General features: G+C 40.1%; 2 protein-coding genes across 3 annotated transcripts; one reads left to right on the forward strand and one right to left on the reverse strand.

Annotated features, from left to right (window-relative positions):
* Positions 1-1,552: 1,552 nt before the first annotated feature.
* LOC121943466 (hemicentin-2) lies at positions 1,553-13,933 on the forward strand. 2 transcript variants are annotated; one of them, XM_088079105.1, is made up of 14 exons: positions 1,553-1,708; positions 4,555-4,878; positions 5,114-5,422; positions 7,036-7,317; positions 7,406-7,562; positions 8,890-9,059; positions 9,558-9,839; positions 9,976-10,275; positions 10,364-10,648; positions 10,778-10,940; positions 11,242-11,402; positions 11,544-11,619; positions 13,337-13,364; positions 13,479-13,933. In XM_088079105.1, the coding sequence occupies exons 1-14, from the start codon at positions 1,639-1,641 to the stop codon at positions 13,626-13,628; spliced, it is 2,757 nt and encodes a 918-aa protein (XP_087935231.1). In that variant the 5' UTR covers positions 1,553-1,638; the 3' UTR covers positions 13,629-13,933. The 2 variants fall into 2 exon arrangements, with proteins under 2 accessions (XP_087935231.1, XP_087935232.1); XM_088079106.1 differs by having other exon boundaries at positions 13,482-13,933.
* A 1,616-nt stretch (positions 13,934-15,549) lies between these two features.
* rrp8 (ribosomal RNA processing 8) lies at positions 15,550-21,728 on the reverse strand. The gene is made up of 8 exons (XM_088079107.1): positions 21,425-21,728; positions 21,210-21,327; positions 20,155-20,410; positions 19,284-20,070; positions 17,410-17,539; positions 17,221-17,327; positions 17,034-17,130; positions 15,550-16,130 (listed from the first exon to the last, which is right to left on the reverse strand). Exons 2-8 carry the CDS (start codon positions 21,312-21,314, stop codon positions 16,017-16,019), a joined length of 1,596 nt encoding a protein of 531 aa, XP_087935233.1. The 5' UTR covers positions 21,315-21,327; positions 21,425-21,728; the 3' UTR covers positions 15,550-16,016.
* Between the last annotated feature and the right edge of the window lie 7 nt (positions 21,729-21,735).

A 21,735-nucleotide genomic window follows, 5' to 3' on the forward strand; every position in this document is an offset into this window, starting at 1 on the left:
CCTAATTCAGAATATCGAAACAAAATACATGACCTGTCGATTTGATTTCAGAAATTGTCATACTTGAAGTAATAGTGGAATATAGTCAGTCAGTCAGTCAGTCAGTCATTTTCTGTAACCGCTTGTCCTCGTAAGGGTTGCGGGGGGGCTGGAGCCAATCCCAGCTGTCATCGGATAGAAGGCGGGGTACACCCTGTACAGGTCGCCAGACCATCGCAGGGCCGACACATATAGACAGACAACCATACATGCTCACAGTCACACCTAAGGGCAATTTAGAGTCACCAATAAACCTGAGTTGTATGTCTTTGGACTGTGAGAGGAAGCCAGAGACCCCGGAGAGAACCCACACAGACAGAACATGCAAACTCCGCACAGAAGGGCCCCCGCTGCGAAATATAGTGCGATTGTAAATGTAGTCAGTGATTTAGGTGTCTAACTCCTGAATTTAAGGTGTTTTAAGAGCCTTGGTCTCTTATCATACTACTGAGGCTTTAAATTCAGCATTTTAGGGAAGGTGTGTGATTGAAAATGTTATTTTAAGGGGTGTTTGTGTGGTGCAGGCCTGTGTGTGTGTGTGTGTGTGTGTGTGTGTGTGTGTGTGTGTGTGTGTGTGTGTGTGTGTGAGAGAGAGAGAGAGAGAGAGAGAGAGAGATAATGACACAACTAGTTTCTTTGTCATAAAACCCACTTTCACAGGTTACAAAATTTCTCACGACGGCTGCCAGTTTCATACCAGTCGATTCTAGAAGCCGTTACAAACCACACACAAAATCAAAATGTGCTGGCATCAGTGTCTTCTGATTCTTCAATGTCAGATCATTTCATTCACTGTCATCCTCCTGTGGTCATGATGACTCAACACTGAAGCTGATCAACTTCAACAGGAACAATTCACAACAGGAAATTAAAGAGAAAAAAACCCACATGGACCAGCCTGAAATGCTGTGCAATGCTGAGCCCTGTGCAAAACATCTTTTACCTTTCTCACCCGCGCATTTGCAATTTTCCTCACAGGGTGACAAACTGCTGTCAGCAAATAAGTCTTATTGCAAAAAAACGCAGTCTCAAAAAGAATCAGAGGAGCATTAAGGCATAAAACAATACCCAGAAGTGAATTATTTCCCAAACTGCAGGGCACGAGCAGCAGCAGCAAGCTGTCTCGCAGACAGGCAGTCTCTGAGTGCCCCAGCAGAGACAGGATAGTATGAATGATGCATGCTCTTTACCACTTCCCAAGGCGCCCTGCTATATGGGGTGGCTGAGTAACTGAGCAGACACACAGTGCATGGCGACTCGGAGGAAACGGTCTAAAGTTGTAACCAAAACAGGAGAGACATGTAAATCTGACGCACAGCAGCCCATACTGTTTCAGAAAGCAAAAGGGAGAGGCAGCTGTGTGTGTGTGTGTGTGTGTGTGTGTGTGTGTGTGTGCGCGCGCGCGTGGGCGTGCGTGTGCGTGCGTGCGTGCAGTAGCGAACATGCACACACAGAGGAACAAGCAACAGTATCAGCTGGGTGTGTACCTCTAACCATAAACCACAGCGCACACACGTATATATTCACAAACACACTTTAAATACCCTTTAAGACGTACATACAGTCAGTCGATCCAACTCTGTGTCACTCAGTGACACCATGATGGGAAGCTCAAGGCTGTTGATTTTGGGTTTTGTCCTAAATGTTGCTCACTGCTTGGAAATTCTGGGTAAGTCTGCAGGGTTACAATCTATCAGCTGTTTATGGGCTCATTTTACTGGCCCTTAAGGTCTTGTTTAACCTGTGGCATTTACACTAAACAGGGCTGCTATGGTTTTCTAAGTGATTAGTCCAATTATAAATGCACACAGGCAATAAAGCCACATGCTGGGTGCATCTTGAGTGCACTAAATAATAACTATTTCTGCGATATAGTGCTGATGGCATGTTGGCTTTGTCACTCCAGCAGCCAGTTCATTATTATTGACTGGTGGTGTCACCTAAAGCCATATTAGTTTCCTTATAGCCCTTAAAACTTAATATATGAGAGTTGTTAGGGTTTTTCTTTGTGTAAGGGGAAAACCCTCTGTAGTCTCATTTAGAGATCTTACTATAAGTCTTTGTTTTTGCAGAGGCAGTATGGGACTTCAAGTTGGAGATGAAAGTTTAACCCTCTAACCCTCTGTTTTCTTTTTCTACTATGTAAAACATCCTTGGGTCTCTTGAAAGGCACTATATAAATCCAAGCTATTATTTTTGTATGTATATATATATATATATATACACACACACAAAATAAATACATTTTGGGGGGGTCATTTTTGTGTTTGTATTTCGCTTTGTGTATTTTGTGTTTGTATTTTGCTCATTTCTGGACTATGTCTTTTTTATTTGCTTATTGCCTTCTCTACATATTTATGGAAAATGTGAAAAAGTTACCATCCCCAGCCTGCATAGAAAGAGTTGCTGGTGAATGGTTGCTGTTTGGTGAGAAAAAGAAGCCCCCAGGGCTCAGGAAATATGATGCAGTACATAAATAACTGATTTTTTTCCTCTCAGTTATTACTTAGTTTGTATCCTTAAGGTGTGCCTTTTTCATGCTTGGCTGACATTTATTTTGGCTACAACCTTCAAGGGCAAATGAATTATAAACCCACAAGGCGTAATTGAACTGATACAGCATATTTATTTCTCTCCCTCTGTGTCCTCTTCTCTTAAAAGGCTTTGGAGGCTCTCCACGTTGTTTCCATTTGCTGTGATGTATAGCACGACCAGCAGCTTTTATACTGTTTGATGCAAACATTTCAGACTGCAGTGGTGTGTGCTGTGGTTTTCCACAAAGCAGTGCAGCAGCATTATTTTACTCATCATGTATCTAAAGCTGAATAGAGCTTCTTGGCCTCAGCCGGCTGATGGGGCAAACTGTGTCCTCAAGTGCACTTTGATAAAGTCCGCAGGATGAAAGGGACTATGTATGCATTGCAGTCTGCACACCATCCTCTCTGCAAGTGTTAAAACCTGTCTGCCTCTATTAAATGTCCTTTGTACCGAAAACTTCCCTAATCGTGGCTGATTTCTTAACAGTGTGGAGGGAGACGGCCGTCTGTGGCCGGGTTCGGATCAGGGCAAAATTTTTGGACTGTTTTCATTTCATTAACATAATGGAATCCTATATTAAAATATATACCACTGAGGGGACAAGGTTGCATTTGCCAAGTGCCATTGTGTGCACAAAGTGGAATTTCTGTCTTTTAATTATTATCAGGCTACTGCTTCTTTAACTTCCACTTTTACATCAGTTTTTAGGTTGTAGCTCATGTTTGTTAGTCCCACTAGTCCCACAAATGGCGCAGCTGGTTTGTCATTGGGTCAGTCCACCACTTCCATTCAGACTGAAATATCTCAACAGCTATTGGATGGATTGCTTTAACATTTTAAACAGAGGATGAAGCCTACTCACTTTAGTGATCCCCTAATTTTTCCTGTAGCGCCTCCATGACGTTGACGTTTGTGCTTGTGAGTGAAACGTCTCAACAATCATTGGATGGATTGCCATGAAAGTACAAATATTCACATTCCCCTTTGGTGGATTTCAATCACTTAAATGAATGCCTTTTCATCGAGTGCAACCATCAGGTCACACTTTTAATTTGTCTAGTACAGGACTTTATATGTAAAATGGCAATAGCAAATGGGAGATAGAAAAATGAAAAAACAAAAGTATACCTTTATGTTAGATATATACTCATTCAAATCCTATGTTTATCATTTTCAATTGCACATTTCAATCAAGCGGCAACCTATGAGGCTGAAAAATGAAGCCAATGTGAAAGTGCCGAAAACTTCGATTCATTGAATGGCCACTTGAGGCTGGCTGGCAGTGCAAATCCCCATAGACTCCCATGTAAAAATGTCAAACTTTACAGCAGAAAGTAACATGTTAACGGCCTTGGTCTCTATAGCGATTTTCAACCTTCATGAAAAATGTATGGGGGGGGGTCTTTTCTTTTTTTTTAAAATCGTATTTATTTATTTTATTACTCATCCATGTACATTTAGCACCATCCTCTCATCCAAAAATGGTCACTTTTGGTTCTATAAAACCAAAATGGCTATGGCCAAAATGCCAAACTTCAGAGTCTTCAGAGTCCACAAACCAATGTGTGACTTCTTGGTAGCTACATCCATTATTTATACAGTCTTTGGTCTACATTGACAACTGATTGGAGAGTGCAAAAAATATGGCATGTGTGCAGGCCCTTAGTCTCGTTTATATTGATCAGTCATTGGCACGTTCTAATTATGATAAAATGACTGAGAACCTGGTCACCACTGACCCACCTAGTCTGCCTCATCCATCACAGTTTCACTTGACGAGTGAAAGACAATAGGATGTGCAGAAACCCCTTTCATCGGCACAACAACGGACATCTATCAACCTGCTGTCTGTCAGGAACAATCACATTTCCCTCCTCGACACATTTCTGCTTTGCTAGTGTTTGCAGTTTTTTGGGTTGTTCAGCTGAACTTATGACCTCTCATTATTATTGAACATTGTGTTGTTGTGTGTTTCAGGTCTGGGTGGAGAGCCACTTTTTGAGATCACACACAACATCACAGGAGTCCTTGGGGAGGACGTGTACCTGAGCTGTAGATACCTAGGCAAGAGCGAGATCCAGAGTGCAAAGTGGAGGCGCCACTCTAAATTTAAATCCAAGAGACTGGCAGGGTTTTTGTCTGGCAAGCCATTTAGCCACGGAGACTTCTCATACCCGGACTCTCCCACCAACCTGACAGTTCAGATGAAGGTATCCACTGTGGAAGCAGAGGGACAATACATCTGCGAGTTTGAATCAGAGTACGAGTATTACTCTGATAGCGTGCTCCTCACTGTAGTAGGTAAGACAAGCAAATAATCAGGGTTCCCACAGTCATGGAAAACTTAGAAAAATCATGGAAATTTGTTGTGTGTAATAAAAATAAAATTAAAAAAATAAAAATAAAATAAAAATGGTGATTTAGTTTTTCTTAAAATTAATTCTTAAAGAAAACCATGGGTTTAGAAGGCAAGTGTCTTGAAAAAATGTCAGTTTTTTAAAAATATATTTGACTTGTGTACTTCATTCATTCATAGCTCGGCCTGACATACAGATCCTGGTGAACGCTGAGACCATAAACGGCACTCACTACCAGTCAGTGTCATGTTCTGCAGTTGGTGGCCGGCCTGTGCCTCAGATCAGCTGGCTGATCAATGGCTGTCCTCCCTCAGATTCCTCCTTTACTGTGAACGTGACTGAAACTGCTCACTCAAACGGCACCTCCACCATGAGCAGCATCCTCCGCTTCCCCACCCACCTGCAGGATGAGGACACCGTGATCTGCGTGGTGCAACACCCAACCCTCTCAAACCCAAAACTCACCACAGCAAGGGTGGAAACCTACAGTAAGCCCACAGCGTTGTCAGCGTTGTTGTGTTTGTCCCTCTGTGTTGCGGGTAGGTGACATATTGTGTTGCATCACCAGTGAGGAGAGTTTTGTAATCGTGCATCATGACTCAGCATCTCACAACACAATAACTTTCTCCTGCTGATTTTTCACACTGGCTGTTCCTTCCCACTCTGCTCCACATACACAGTGACAGACCATAAATCACATTGCATAATGCAATGCACTCATGTGGGAATGCACTCTTTTCACTGACGTCGAGCATATGGAGCATCATAATGCAGCAACAACACAGTAACTAATTACTAATTATCTGGTTGCATTTCTGTAGTTCATTTTTTTGATTTATTTATTTTTTTTACAAAAAAAAACAAAATTTTTCTCACAAAAAAAAGAACAATTATAAGAAAAAGGTGCAGAATTTTTTTAAAAAAAATGCATGGATCTTGTTTATTCTGCCCCCAAGTGGCCAAAAAAACAGACAATGCAGGCAGCCTCTTGGCAACCACTGTCCCCGGTGTCATGCAGTGCCACACACAGTCCTAGAGGTAACCTGTTGACCTGTGCTCTCATAATATTCCAACTTTATTCTCATAAAATTGCGACTTTTTTCTTGTAAAAATTACGACTTTGTTTTCGTAATATTACAACTTTATTCTCATAAAATTAAGACTTTTTTTCTTGTAAAACTATGGCTCCATTCTTGTGTCATGACTATTTTTTTCCTCATGAAATTATAACTTTATTCTTGAGATCTAACTTTTTCTTTTCTTTAACATGGCCCTAATCCTCCATCGTTTGATGCAGGCTGTTTGGACCATTTCACTTTGGTCATCAACCTTTTAAATGTTCTTGTGAAACTTGTCCTACTGTCAGTTTCAAATAGAAACGCTCCCTAGTGGCCGCAGGCTGTCTTGTGTTTGAAGTAGTTCAAAGAAGTGAAATGATTTTTAGGCACTTGGTGCAGTGCAGAGTGTCCACATCCCTGCATTAATACTGTGAACGCGGCAGACTGTACAGAAACAATCCCATTAGCACGAGTCAGGCCAGCCAGCTCATTTGTCCGTGATACTTTCACACCCCACTGAAGTACTGCAGCTTTGGTAATTTTCTAACTGCAGTAGTTAAATCCACACATAACTGTTGGTGTTAACAGATGAACTTTTTGAAGCCAAAGTGCTTTAACTTACTTTAATCGTGCATATCCTTCCCCAACACCCAATCTTACTTCTCTTACTCATTAGGGATAGCTGGCTATTGTATGACACCACGACTTTTATGTATTTGATAATGGACTCTGATCTCTGCTGATTCGTTGTATTAAAGCCTGCGGTTCTCGCAGCTTTGGTTGGACAGCAGCTGGGCCAAACATCTGCTCTCAGCTGCAGCCCGGCCAACAGATGGGGCAGGTGATAAGCCCAAGTCAGCACTATCCAAAACCCAAGCAGAAGGCCCTCACGGCTTGTGTTTAGCTAACATTCAACTCATCCGGCCCAGGCTTCCTATTCAACAAAAACACCCCGAGCCTCAACTCCATATCTGACTTTTTAATTTGCTGGAAAAAACATTAGTGAAAGAATAACTCCTCTCGCCTTTCTTCCTGCTCTTTAGCGAGGCCAAATGTGACCATTAAAGCAGAGATGGTACAACAAGGAGGAAGTGACTTCTGGGTGGTCTCTTGCATTTCGTCTGGAGGGAGACCTGATGCTGACATCTCATTGGCTTTGAGCAGCGATAAAGAGCTGCAGAGGGAGGACAGCACAGACGCAGACATGCAAACAAGCTCCGTCCTCCTCCCTGTGATTGTCTACGAGGGGCACAATGTCACCTGTGTCTTTGACCACCCCAAATTCATACACAAAGTGTCACAAGTCATAACACTACCGTCTTTTTGTGAGTATTATCAGTGTTTTGCATTTGAGAAGCTCTGCCAATTCTTATGAGGTAGAAGTGACAGAAAAATGTGCTTTATATTCTGCAGATTTGTCCAGTGTTCAGTTGTTGAACCCAGAGGTGGGGAGCAATAGTAACGACTTCCAAGGAACTGAATATTTTGAGCTGCAAGAAGGAAAAAATGACACCATCATCCGCCTGCAGATCATGGGGAATGTGCCACGTTACAATGCTACCTGCAAAAAGTAAGAAATATTCAGCAACTTCTGAGATGCAGTTACTATTGTGTTGTTATTATTATCATTAATACCATTATTATTATCATTATTATTATTATTATTATTATTATTATTATTATTATTATTATTATTATTATTATTATTATTATTATTATTAGTTAGACTGGTAAACAGAAATGAGGTGCAAATGTTTCCCAAGAAGTATGACTCAGACAGGACACATCATGGCACTTTTGTCAAAGCCCCAAAATTTGATTTTCAAATGATCAAACCTCACACATTGTAAGTTCTATTGACTTGTAATTTGGCACACAAAGTCTCAAGAACCATAAAGTTTCACCTAAGTAGATTTTTTTTGCAAATTTGCACAACTTGATGAAAAACAAACTACAAGCTACACAGTCTTATGGGACTGAGAGATATATTTCTACAATAAATGAGCCCGATTAGTCAAAAAACACGGCCACCATCAATCAAAAACTTTTCGTAAAAGGTTGGACTTAGACAAAAGAGGCCAAAACTTTGCCCAGTCATTATAAATCTTGGTAGATATCTACAGTACATGTTCAGGAACTTATGTGCCAAAGTATTTTGAGCTTGACCTAAAGGGGGGTGCAGAAAATACCAAAAAAGGGTACACAATACTTGGGCCAAGTATTAATCAAGATCTAAAGTATCATAATGATTGGTGGATGTGGGCGTGGCTTAGTTAGCATTATTTGCTATATTCTGTATTTTCTCAAATTAAATTTAACTGGAATGAGGTCGAGATATGAAACTTGGCCTGATAATCAGAATTGACGGTCTAATTCTTCACATAAAATTTGATTGCAATTGTCCTAATGGAGGCGCTATAACTGACAGCCAAACTCCTTTGCGCAACAAACTAAACCAGTCTAAGTGACTTTGCACATCTTTGTAAAGACTGAAATCTTCTCTTTATCCCTTGTGGCTTTGATTTTGGCTTTTGATCTATTTGTTCTGTTGGCCAAGAAAGGGCTTGAGCCCGCTTATTACCACCTGTGGCTATATTTCTATTTTTTCTTTCTCATTTTTTTCTTGCAAAACATAAAGAACAGTAAGGAGAAACATCTTGAAACAAACAGATAATATCAATACTACCTTTTTCCTGGCGCACATGTAGAATGAAACAGCTTTCGTACCCCGTAGAGGATGTGGTGACAAGTTTTGTGGCACCAAACCACAAGTGATAGACAGCAGGAACCAGATTTAGACATGTTTCCTGATTGAAAAAAACAACAATCTTATTTTGATACTGGTAAAACATTTTAAAAATGAAGGATGAATTCTTCTTTTTTGTGTTTCCTTGTAGAGATGACGGGCCATTGCCTGAGGGTGTGGAGCTGGTTGGCAGCAGCCTCACGGTGCAGGGACCTGTGGAGTATCATCATGCCGGCCTGTATGAATGTTTCTTTTCATATCATCATCTTGAAGCAATGCTGAAGTTTAATGTCACAATTAAACCTCAAGATATACAGCCTGGTAGGTGAAACTCTCTTTGCATAAAGTTGTTTATCCCTTTAACTCTTTCCATGGCTGAAAGCCCCCAGCGAATGCACATTTACTCCTGGATCGTCATGAGTTTTCATGTGCTGCATTCAGACGCCTTTCACGAGCATCTAAACCGCTGAAACCTGAGAAAACTGGTTTTGATATTTTTTTGAAGAAAAAAAAAGGGGGGGGGCGGGCAATGAGCAACTTACCAAAATATCCTGCAAAAGAAGGAGAAAATGAAAATGTCCAGAAAATTACATTTATGAATCAAATTATTATATATTTAAAGTTATTCTTCACCAAAAACTTTTTTTTTTTTTACCACTCTTTTGCTTCTTCATAATTGTTTGGCTATTTTTTGATTAGTTCTTCCTCTCCTTATTTTTAAAGGAATTATGCCAATTTAATCGGGTTTCAAAGTTTTAAAGACTACATTTTGAAGTTTCTGACTAAAAAATACTAATGTAGAACCCTCTCTCCTCTCAGTTCCTCCCACAATACAAGTTGACCTGCGGACTGAAGATGGACGCACAGTGATTGAGTGCTCAGCAGCTGATGCTGTTCCTGCAGCCAACATGTCCTGGCTTCTACCACCGGGTGTGTCTGGAGTCTCTTGGTTCAATTTCACTTCTCATAATGAAAGCCACTCTGTCAGGGGAGTTTTACTCCTCCCTGCCTGCTCGCCATGGGAGCTCACTGCAGAGTGTGTGATAAATCACCCTGCGTTTGAGGAGTCACGGAACAGAAGCATAACCCTCCCTCTTTGCGGTATGTTCAACAAATCAAGCTATGGCTAATTTTGTCTGAGCACAGCGAACTTTTTTGGCCATATAAGCGCCATATATTTTTATCTTTTTCTCAAAAGACACTTCACTTCACAGTTTAACTTCTCTTTCCCACGCAGCTCGCCCAAACATCACCATCAACTCCAGCACTGAATGGAGAGATGGAGACGAGTACACAAAGGTGGACTGCTCTGTGACCGGTGTTGCCCCTGCAGCAAACATAACCTGGCAAGTTGGAAACAAAGACAACAGCATCAATTCTGTGATGGAGACTAAAGTCCAGGCCGATGGTTTGGTATTGGCCCGTAGCTCTGCGCTTGTCTTGTCTTCTTTGTATTCTGGTCAGATTTTGACATGCATGGTGGAGCATCCGAGCCTGGAGGCACCAGAGAAAAGAACAATACACATTCTTGTGCACCGTATGTTGTTTCTTTCTTTGAGATATTTCTCTCTGTGACTCACACAGCTACTCATCCCCTTCCTGTCACCCCTTGTTTTCTTTTCCAGAAGCTCCTCTGCTGAGCGTGTCCATAGTGAGGCAGCAGGACTCTCCGCTCTGGCTGGCAGTGTGTGACTGCAGAGGGGAGGGTGCGGGGACCAACCTCGCCTGGATCCTTCCCGAAAATGCCAAAGGCCAAACATCCCTGAACTCAGAGTATGAAGGGTTTGTCCGAAAAGCCAGGCTGACTTATCAGTTTCCTCTGGCCCTTCATGAAGGCCAGGAGCTGACCTGTGTTTATCAGTTTGAACGTGGAGCCACAGAAAAGAAGAGCATTCACATCCCCAGATACCGTGAGTTTAACACAAACAATACTCGTATGAACACCTGCACACTTCACTGGTAGTGTTAATTCACATAAATGCATTCAGAGATTTGAACACACAAGTTTCATCTTCAAGGTTAAACTGACTTTTCTGCAGATATCTCCGCTGTAAGAGTCTTAAACCGCACGACTCCTCTGCAAAGCCGCTACGGTGGCGAAGCCATCGCACACAGACTGACTCTCCAGGAAAATCATCACAGCCAGAGAGTACTGCTCCAAGTCGATGGCAATGTGCCAGAGTACAACCTCAGCTGTAAAAGGTGGTGTATCCTCCATTATCTAATCGTCACAAGGAAGCACCTGCAATACTGTGTACTGCACATTTGTGTACTGCACATTTAAAAGTGCTGTATGTCACTCTGGAGAAAGCTATTTGATTGTTAAGTATCATTTTGAGGTTGTCAAATACTAACGCTTTGGGTTGGTAGTTTGTTTCCATGACATGAAATTACAACTTGACCAGCTTAACCATCAAAAGCTTTTTTAGCAGGGCACAATAATGGAAAAAATACAAAATAATCCTTCTAAGACGGAGTCAGTTAAATGTCTCTTGTGTTTCAGGAGTGATGGCTCATTTGTCCAAATGGACGGAGTTGCAATGGTCTTCCAGCCGCAGCTCACAGAGCAGGATGAAGGCCTGTACACCTGCCGAGCATCCTTCTATCACCACACAGCTGCCGTCAGCATACAAGTGGAAGTCACAAGCGTGGATAAACAGTTTGGTGAGTACTCTGGATGTTGTGTTTTCCTTCTACAACCAGAGTGACTCAAGACATCTGTATGTTTTCTGTTCCACTATGAGGTTTACTGAGAGTTTTGTTTAATGTTTGAGGCTGTAACGACTGTGTCTGTGTGTGTTTCAGTACTTGTGACCATGGTCTGCATGTCTTCAGCCTTTGCCATCATCCTCATCCTCGTTGTCACCCTCTGGGTGTGCTGGTGAGTTAAATGCCTCTGCAGGTGACAGGTTGGAGCTCAGCAGGTGATGTGTTGACAGATAAATGAGGGCAACGTTGTCAGTGGCATACAATACAAGACAAACAGGATGTGCGGATCGTTAACCCAACTCACCAAAACCGCAAGTTTTGTATTCACAAACAGGAAGCAATGTGGCTGAAGCAGACAGGTGCCACCACAGCCATGCGTGCAGACAGGTAGAAAATGTTCCCTCAGTCAGTGAGATAAACAGATTTATTTCCTAGTGTCCTGCTCTGGCTTTTAGCAGTGTTACTTCTGGCACTCTCTGCAGCTGACTGCTGCTTGTTGGCCCATTATCACCAGTGCCACATTGCAAAAAGTGAAGGTAAAAGGTTCAAAAAATCCACATCACGTTATTAGTGTAATGAAACCCAAGCTGCCGTTCATCACTGAGAAAAATCCACAAATCCATCTCTTAATCTTATTGCTGTTGGAAAAAAATCAGTGAGTCACTCGTCTTTTACGACTGATGTGGGATATCTGTCACAATCCGAGAACTGTTTATAGTTTCTTCCTACAGAAGTTTCCAAATTTTCACATTCACTGCCAACTTCTCTCAAGAATGTTTGTCAGGATCCGATCTGGCCTCGCTGTGAATAAAATAGCACTGTGCAGTGCAACCTCGGCTCAAAAGCTATTTCAATAGGGTCTGGCTCTGCGGTCAGAACATTTGGTCAAGGTGCCATTGGTTGACAGAGCCTCGGTCCCATTATCCCCTGCTCCAGTGGGAGGGTCCTGTCAGGCTAATTTGGGAAGGTCAGTCTCACAGCGTACAACAAGAAAACATGACTCCACCAGGAGAAAAGCTATTTTGGGACCGTCAACCCCTCCCCTCCAGTACTGGGGACACTTTTTGACATCTGCAGGTCTTCATTGGATTGATGTCACTGAGGTCATAATGTACAGCTGCTTCTGACATCAGAGATCAATGATGAGGACTCGGGGTCAACACTCGTTGTCTTCATTCATATTCCTGTAGCATAATGCACTCACACTTGCAACTTGTACATTTGAGCTGAACTCAGTGTGTCAGATGAAGTCACAGTGCCATCTGATGGTGGTGATCAGCACTGCAAGCTCCTCATAATAATCAAAACAATGAGATGTTTGGTTATCATTTATGCACTTCTCTATACGGTGGCCCTGAAGTGCAAAATACAGCGACAAATCACAAAACACAACCTCAAATCACAAAACAGCAAATCAGTAAACATAACTGCAAATAAAAAACACAACTGCAAATAAAAAACACAACTGCAAATAAAAAACACAACCATAAATCAGAAAACACAACAGCAAATCAGAAAACACAACTGCAAATCAGAAAACACAACCGCAAATAAAAAAAAAACCACAACCACAAATAAGAAAAAGCAACATTAACTTCTAACGGAAAGGGTAGGTATCTGCGGTCGGCAAGTGACGATCCTTGATGACCGCAGATAGATGTTTTTTATTTGCAGTTGTGTTTTCTGGTTTGCGGTTGTGTTTTATGATTTGTCGTTGTGTTTTGCACCTCAGGGCCACCATATCTCCCCCTGGTTATTTCTTTCTCTTGTCATTTTCTTTCTGGCTCACTTGGGCTGCTCCTCTGGAAATGTGCATATGTGTAGGAATTGTGTTGTAATCCAATAAAAAAACAACTGATGGGGAAACTTTTTTTTGTTTTGTTTTACAGTAATAGAATCAGCAGGACACAATATAAGGTAAGACCATTTCAGATTACACCAAGTTTTTTTTTAAAAATCATTAATGGGATTTATGAACATATATCTTGTTTTTCTGGTCTCACTCTTTTTCTGTCTTTCTTTATAATCCAGCAGCAGGAGTCTCTCTCGGCTTTGACCTCTCTGATGCAGGAGCCTGGCTCTCCTGAGGTGAAGAAGCCAGCAGTGACGGAAACCAACAGCAAGGAATACGCTCAGCTGGTCAGTTACTCCATAGTCATTGACGTCAAGAGTACTGTCTGAGGATGAAACAGCTTTGGATTTAGGTTGCTGCTGTACATAGTGCACAAACTAGATGTGAAGGCTTACTGCAAATGCAGATTTGTTTATGATTTCAGTGCATTATATAAGTTTAGCATTAGAAGTGAAATAATCCTGTTTATGGGACGGAATATCTTCAGTTTTTAAGATTTTTTAGTTCCAATGGATCGGCATTAATAATTTTCATGCCTGACTTTTGCACTTTTTCACCTTACTTGAAGTTTTGACTGTTTTAATGCACATTATATTTCTGACATTTCTCAATAAAATCATGCAAATGCATTCTCCCCCAATTTGCTGTTAAATTTGTATACAGATTTGGGGAGTAACTAGTTACATGTAATGAATTTTTTAAAAATGTAATTATATAAAGTAACAGTCACTAGGAAAAAGTATGTGATTAAATTACGGTTACTAATCAAAATGTTGATTTCAAAGGGGTTACATCTGAATATATTATTTTCAGTAAAATGTTTTTATGTAGAGTATAACATCTTTTTGGCGTGCAGGAATTCCTTCTTTCTTTAAGCCTATTTGCACACATTTTTCATCTTTTTAAGCATTTGATTAAAAAAATTATCAATGTAGTAAATTACATTATTTTAGAAGTAAATATAATTTAAATAATTTAAATATTAAATATTATAAATAATTTAAATATAATTTAATTATAAATATAATTTAAAAATATAATTAGGGTTCTAATGTAATTAGTAAATAATAATATAATTTATCATGGTAACTTGTAATCTGTAGCCTATAACAATTTAAACGTAATCTTCCCAACGTTGTTTGTAGCCGACCATATGACTGGACTACAACAAACACATCTCCTCATATAGTAGAGATAACTGACTGTGACTTTAGCTTCACACCATCTGCCCAAGTGATATCTTTGGTCACCTAAATCAGTGCGGACCATCTGCTGTGACACCCAGAGTAACTCTATAAATAAATTCTCATGTAGTTTATGATGCAGATGCATACAACCTCATCCTCAGATCATCCACCTACTTAACACACTAGTGTTGTTGCACCCTCTTGTGGCAAATGATAACACACACAGCTAAGTGAGTCAGGTTTAAGTCACTACCACTAAAACTGTGGTTGCTATGCAAACAAAAAAAGTTTTTACACATAATCTCTAAGATTTATTTGTTGTTAGTTTCTAAAGAGTTTCTTGAAGGTATCAATAAATATGGCATAATAAAAAGTTCATTTTCAGTGTGGTTTAGAGTCAGAGGTGGACTCAAATTACAAATTTGATGATTTTAGACTCGACGTGACAAAATAAAAAACAACTTGCAATTTGACATTAATACCAGTGACTGCTGACTTTACTTAGATTTGAGCCTTCTGACTTGAAAATACTTGCCACCTTCTCCCAAACCCAAAAATCAAAAAGTATGTTCTTCACATATCAATTTATTTCTGTTTGTTTCTTGAATCTACTAACATTAACAATATGCATTCCTGTGGACACTTATTCCCCAAAACCAATCTGACAGCATTATATCAAGTTGCTGGGGAGAACCATGAAGAACTAATGTCATCTTACTATCAGTTATGAAATTTGATATCAAAAATAATCAACAAATTGTAGTATGCAAAACATGCAGATCAAAAATTACAGACAAGGATTCAACAACGTCCAACAAATTTCTTTTTTTTAAATACAAATCTTAAAAAGCAATAATTATTTTTGAAAAATTAAGGTTTGTTTTTTTTTTTATTTAACTTATTAGTGAATAATGCATTATGATTTGAAACTCAAAGTTTAGGACTTGTGACTTAATAAAGAAATGACTTGGTCCCACCTCTTTTGAGCGCCTCGTAACTGTACTTTACTACAGAAATAATCAAAACAATCAGTGCTCCTCTATACCATACAATCACAAGACACTTTCATGTCAAAAATGTGTATTTTATTATACACTTCAAGAATTTTCACTGTATTTCTATACAATCTTAACGTTTACTTTTTTAATAAGAAAAAAAAACTAAACTGACAACCTGTTCATAATGAGCCATCCAAACATGGATGTAGCTTTTCATTCAAACAAAACACCACGTATGGTTATTTCAATGATCAGAATATCTAAAACCAGACACAGTGGAAGAAACCTGCACTTTTATATTGAAGGATATGATCACAGAGCCCTGCATTACATGAAAAATCATGTACAATTAATGCAGATAATCCAAATGTTAATCTGTGAGTCAGAGACTTTAAAATGTATCAATACACTTATTCAATACAAAAAATACATTTAGATACAAATGTACAACTACAGCTTAAATGAACAGTCGACCTGAGCTGCACATGCTCAAACAAACTGTTTCACAAACATTGTTTGAATGACATGTAATTCATCTTTTCTTGTAGACACAGGGCTTCAACTGTAGTCCAAACTTCTTTATATTTTCTGGAGCATCTCCCGTCTTTACTAAGTCAAACGAGTAGAAATGAGTGTTCTCTGTGTCCTAAAGAAGAAACAAAACAACAATCACTCTTTCCATGCAGTTAAGTCACAAGGTAGACGTCACGTACAGGCTAACTTCCGTAACTTATCAGCCATCATGTGGTGAAACTTTAGACTGAGCCTTTGAATGATGTTCAAATCCTTCTTAGTACATTTAACTGAGTCTGTTTGTTGCCAACAATAAACCAGTTTACTGGATGTTCTGCCTGAGGTTTCCTGCCCACAGCACCACAGACAGACGCTGTGAAATATTAAAGATGCAGCTGCCAGCCATGAACTCCCTCTGTGAGCACACTGACTTTTTAAAAAGAAAAAAGAAAGGATACCTTGACTGACAAGAAATATTAATGCAAATTTTTGTATGCAACAAAAGTGCAGAGGGACTGAAGTATGAGCCTATCATTTCTTTGACAATGTATGTGCTAACTTGGCCAATATATAAAAATACATGGGGAAAGTAGACAAATACAAAAGTGTTTCTCTGTCCCTGGGTGTGACAAAATACTCACTCATGTATTGTGATTTTTTTTTTTGATACTGTTTAAATTTTTTTTAAAAAATATGGCTTTTTTTAAAAAAAAATGAGATGCAAAGATTTCGTGGCAGGGCTTCTTTTACTACCATGTTTAAACCTCTATCCACTAAATAACAGTGTTGTAATCAATCTTCCGACACTTGAATCTTCCACTCAAACCCAACAACATATTGCTGACATAAACACAAAGAACAAAGGCTTATGAAAAAGGAGCAGCTCCTAAAATTAGATTTAAAAAAATAAAAAGAATATATCCCCTTGTTTATAGTATTGCGATATATTGAATCGTAACCCCTGTATTATGATATATATTATATCACCAGATTCTTGCCACCCTTGTGCTTGATATCATCTTGTTTGTTGTCTCACCTTGGACACCATCTTGAATCCCAGAGTTGCCAGAGCAGTGACGAAGCTCCGCACGTTCTCGAACCTGCTCGCCACTTCTGCAATTTTAAGGACACCCCTACAAAAATTGTGCAAAATGGTTATACAGCATAAATTATGCATGCATATTACTGCCATGCCTGTACTGAATTATTGTGACATATTTTACCCCATCTTTAAGACGCGATTGGCCTCTGCTAGAAAATCTGCCAGATTGGTCCCCATGAGCGAAAGGCAGAACACGGCAATGTCCACAGAGCCATCACGCAGTGGGACCTGCACCGGGAGAAAGTGTCTTGTTTTCTAACAATCACACAGACTCAATGTGAATTAGTGTGCAAAAAAAAACAATACTCACGTTGGCCATGTCACAGATTGTGACGAGATCACAGGCAGCTGCCAGGTCAAAGCTGTGCACTTTGTTCTTCACGTTGCGTGCTATTTTACAGTCGCCGCAACCAAAGTCTGCAACCACCAGAGAGGAAGGCCTGAAACAAATGACACAGTTGATATGTTTAGAGTCATAACAAAATAAATTCAAAGTTACAATCTACACAGAAAAAAATTGGATTTCAAGTTCACAGGCCCACAAACAACCAAAACTGTTGATCTTCTCACAAACTGCTGACGTTAACAAGGCCGTCTTCTCACAGCAGCCAAATCAAGCATTAATTAAACACCCACAGTGCAGCATTATCTCCTGCATAACTCCCCGCTGACTCACAGTCTGCAGCAGAGTAATGGGAGCTATTTACTGTCTACAGTAGATAAATGATGGACATAATGGGAGTTTTGGACTCACAAGAAGAAATGTAAAAGATATTTTATTCTTTTTACCCTCACTCTGTGCCCTATAATGGCTTGAGAAAGGGCCGACGTGACATGCATGAAGTATATATATATATATATATATATATATATATACAGCAGGGGCAGTGTAAAGGCAGAGCGGATGTGACAGAGTAAACACAGCAGCAGGGATTACAAATGGCGGAAAGTACGAGAGACACGTACTCCCAAATGTGTCAACGGGCTTCATTTAGAGGCTTCCCGTACCACCGACGTTGTCGCCGCTGTCGCCTTTTCTGCCTGGATCTCCGCATTAATATAATAGCAACCTCCCTGAGTGTCACCATGTCTGTTGTTTACATCCCACACATCCCGTTGTTGTATATGGCCTGAGCTCTCTTGTATGTCCTCTAGAGGAATCCTCCAGTAACACAAGTATGACGCAGCCAGACATTGACAGACGTGTATATGTTTATTTCTGGACTAACCGCCACTGTGTATTTAATGGAGAGTGATAGAGAGTTGGAAGAGTAGGTGGAAGGTGGACTATTGCTCGTAATGTTTCTGTAAGTTACCACAGGTCTGACCACGTCACTAGTGGTTTTAAAAAAGCTAGAGTTTTGTCCATTTTGTCCTGTGCCTTGTTTTCCTCATTTGAGAGTCAATTTAATTGCCTGAAGCAGGTCAGTGGGTCAGTGACAGTGCTGAGGACACTCGCCTCATTCTTGCCAGCATCTCTCTATTACCTCCACCAGTTTACTGGTGAAAAAAACAAACAAAACATTCGAAAACTGTGTTGGACGTCATATTCCATGACAACAACAGCAGCTTTGACTGATTTGGTAATCAGGTCAGCACTAAACTTCACTCAGTTTTGCAACTTTATTCCTTGTTAGTCTTTGTATTTGGTTTTCTAGCCAACCTCAATGCAGGTGCATAAACATTTTTTTTTTTTTTTAATTTTCTAAACTGTGATGTAAAATCACTATCAGAAATGTGTGTTGAACCTTTGCTAGATGTTTGACAAAATAATCTACGCTCGTAGATCCACTTATAAGCTTTTAGTAGCTTCAAACAGCATCTTGTGTTCTTCTTTGGTGAGCAGAGCTGGCTCAAGTGTCCTCACATTCAAGACTTCGATTTTAATTTGTTGTGTAGGAGGCTTGTCATCAGGTGACACAAGTTGAACTCTTCACAATCAGGTGAGGACATTTGAACGTGTTCCAACTGCTGAGGAAGACCTTGAGATGCAGTTGAAAGCTCCACAAAGCTAGTAAGAGGACTTTTGGGCATGTTTTGTTAAACACACTTTTCTCAAAGGTCAAGTCTGGACTTCCATGTCCAAATTACATCATCTGAGATGAGGACACTAAAATCAAACAGTTGAATTACATGAAAATTCCGAAAACTACAAAAAAAATTGCATTTATTATAATATCTCACTTTTGTTTGATGTACGAGATGATGGCATCCACTGGATTGACGGGCCATCTCTGAACCTGCGCTGTGTATCCCCGGTGGTAGATCCCAAAGGCTTGTGGGTCCTGTGAGAACATGCGCCTCGCCTCGCCGCTGGATGTGCTGTACAAAACCTCGTTAATGTAGCGGAAACGGGCCGACTCCAGACGCTGCTCCATGCGGGACCTGAGGGAGGCGGAGCGATCCTGTTTTACCTCTTCTTCTGGTACCTCTGGCTCGTCTTCCATCTCTGCGGGACTGTCCTGTTGGACAGTTTCCTGGCTTTCAAGAATTTTCCGAAGCTTCTCTCTTTTTAGTATCTGTTCTTTGCTCAGCTCAGGTTTCTGTTTTTTTGTCTCAGGTTCAGCTTTCTGTTTTGATCCATCGGCAGAAGACTCAGCTTTTTCAACTTTGCCACCGAGCGTCATACCAAAAGTGTCAGAGTCCTTTTCTGTCTTTTTTCTTTTCTGTGGTTTGCGTTCTTTTTCCTTTTTCTTGGCTGGCGTCTCACTGTTGTTGTTGTTGCTTTTTGAATCTATTTTGACTTCTCTCTTTGGTTTGTGTTGCTCGGCAAATTCTGCTTTATTGGCTTCCTCCTCAGGATTTTTCTCTCTGTATTTATTTTTACACTTCTTCTTGTTCTTCATTTTGTTTTTCCACTGCTGTCTGCTCAGTCTCTGGTTCTCTGGTTTGTTTATGTTTGCTGTTGCAGATTTGGTAACTTCTTTATCCTTTGTCTTACCCACGGATGGGGTTTTCACTTTCGTGGCCCCTTCAGGAAGAAATAAAACCTTGTGATGTTGTATTACAGTAATGAAATGATGATATGTACGCTTTTAACCAGTTTATTACTCACCAGGTTTGTTGTCTTTTTTCTTCTTCTTTGTTACAAGTTTCTCCTCTGTAACAGTCGGATTAGAGTCATGATTCTCTTGCTGCTCTTCTGTTGCATCTGCTTGCTTTCGTTTTTTCCTCCTTTTCTTCTTTCTCTTGCTGTGTGATGGGACGACCTCTGCCTCGCTGTCACTGTCCTGCTGATGGTCGTTCCACTCTGGTACTGAGCCCAGTGTCTGCAGCGTCCGCAGCAGGCTCTTCTTCCCAACAGCCTTGAACTGATCAGAGATACAGTCAGAATATACACTCAGTCTTAACATAAGTATGAAGACTAATGGGCTGCTCAGTGAATACTGAAGATAAACAGAAAACTGTCCAAGACTGAGACAACGTGTAATTATAGAAAATCACAATTCTTTTGATCACCTTTATTGCTACAAACGGCTTTTCTGATTTTTAGTATTTTTTTAATTGTATTTTATCAGGAAAAATAGGAGGTTTTACTTAAATATAACATTTGTTGTTGTTCATACTGCCTAATTTGTTCAGAAAATGAACAACAAAAGCTTTATGTATGTTGTGTGTAATGTATATATTTATAAAATCATGTATTAAATCCCCCGATTGTGCTCTGGCCATTTTTGCAACTCTGGTTGCAGAGTTATTGTAGTTAGCTATTTTTCATTAGTTTTTATTTTGTGTTGATTTAAAAAAAAAAATTAATTCAGTTTAATTTCAGTTAGTTTCCTCTGTGGGGCTTCTGTGTTTCAGTACTTCAGTCAAGATTTCAGAAGTTAAAATAGGTATTACAATACAAACATTTTAATGCAGACATCCCAGTCTCAATAAACTAATGCAACCAGTTTCCCTTTTATTTTAATACGTCTTGTGTTTACTTTTATTTCAGTAAAGTGTTTCTTTCACACCTAGGTTTGGTGTTAGTCAACCACAGTAACCTTCTTTTAGACAACCATCTTCTGTATTTAGACATACACAACTCAGAATACTAAACACTGCCTAGCCCTGATATCAGTACAACTTGCTAGCAGCAGATCACTAAACTGAATTTTTATTTACTTTGACATTTGTGCTGCTGTTCGCCTGCTGGGTGTTTCTGAGGACAGTTTTGCTCAGGACTTGAGCGTCTTGTTCGTCGCTCCAGTCTTCATCTTCATTAAACATGTTTCCCCGAGAACTGTAAAATACACACATACATGTAAATCACTGCTGGAGATGAGAAAAACTCCGCCAGTGTCATTTCTTCTTCATCGGCGCTAAACTCAGCTACTCACCGGTTTGTCTCTGAGGCAGAAACGAGTTGCTTTGCTTGTCAGTCCCCTTTTGCGTTGATGGCGGTGTTTCTAAAGTTTTTAATCCTTAATTAACATGTAACTACAATTAATAGCTGCAGAATTTCCGTGTCAAACGCGAAAACCACGTTGGGTTGTCTCATGTGGGTGAGGGAGGCAAAACAGAACTACAGGCGCGATTGGATGACGTAAACACACCAAAGGTGTATGGGACATGAAGTTCATTCGTGGTAATGATAGAAACAACAAACTTTTTCACGGTTTGTGAGGTACAACATCAAACGCTTAAAAAA

Source organism: Plectropomus leopardus, chromosome 6 (genome assembly GCF_026936395.1).
Source record: "Plectropomus leopardus strain MGB_pleo_1.0 chromosome 6, ASM2693639v1, whole genome shotgun sequence".
Lineage (NCBI taxonomy): Eukaryota > Metazoa > Chordata > Actinopteri > Perciformes > Serranidae > Plectropomus > Plectropomus leopardus.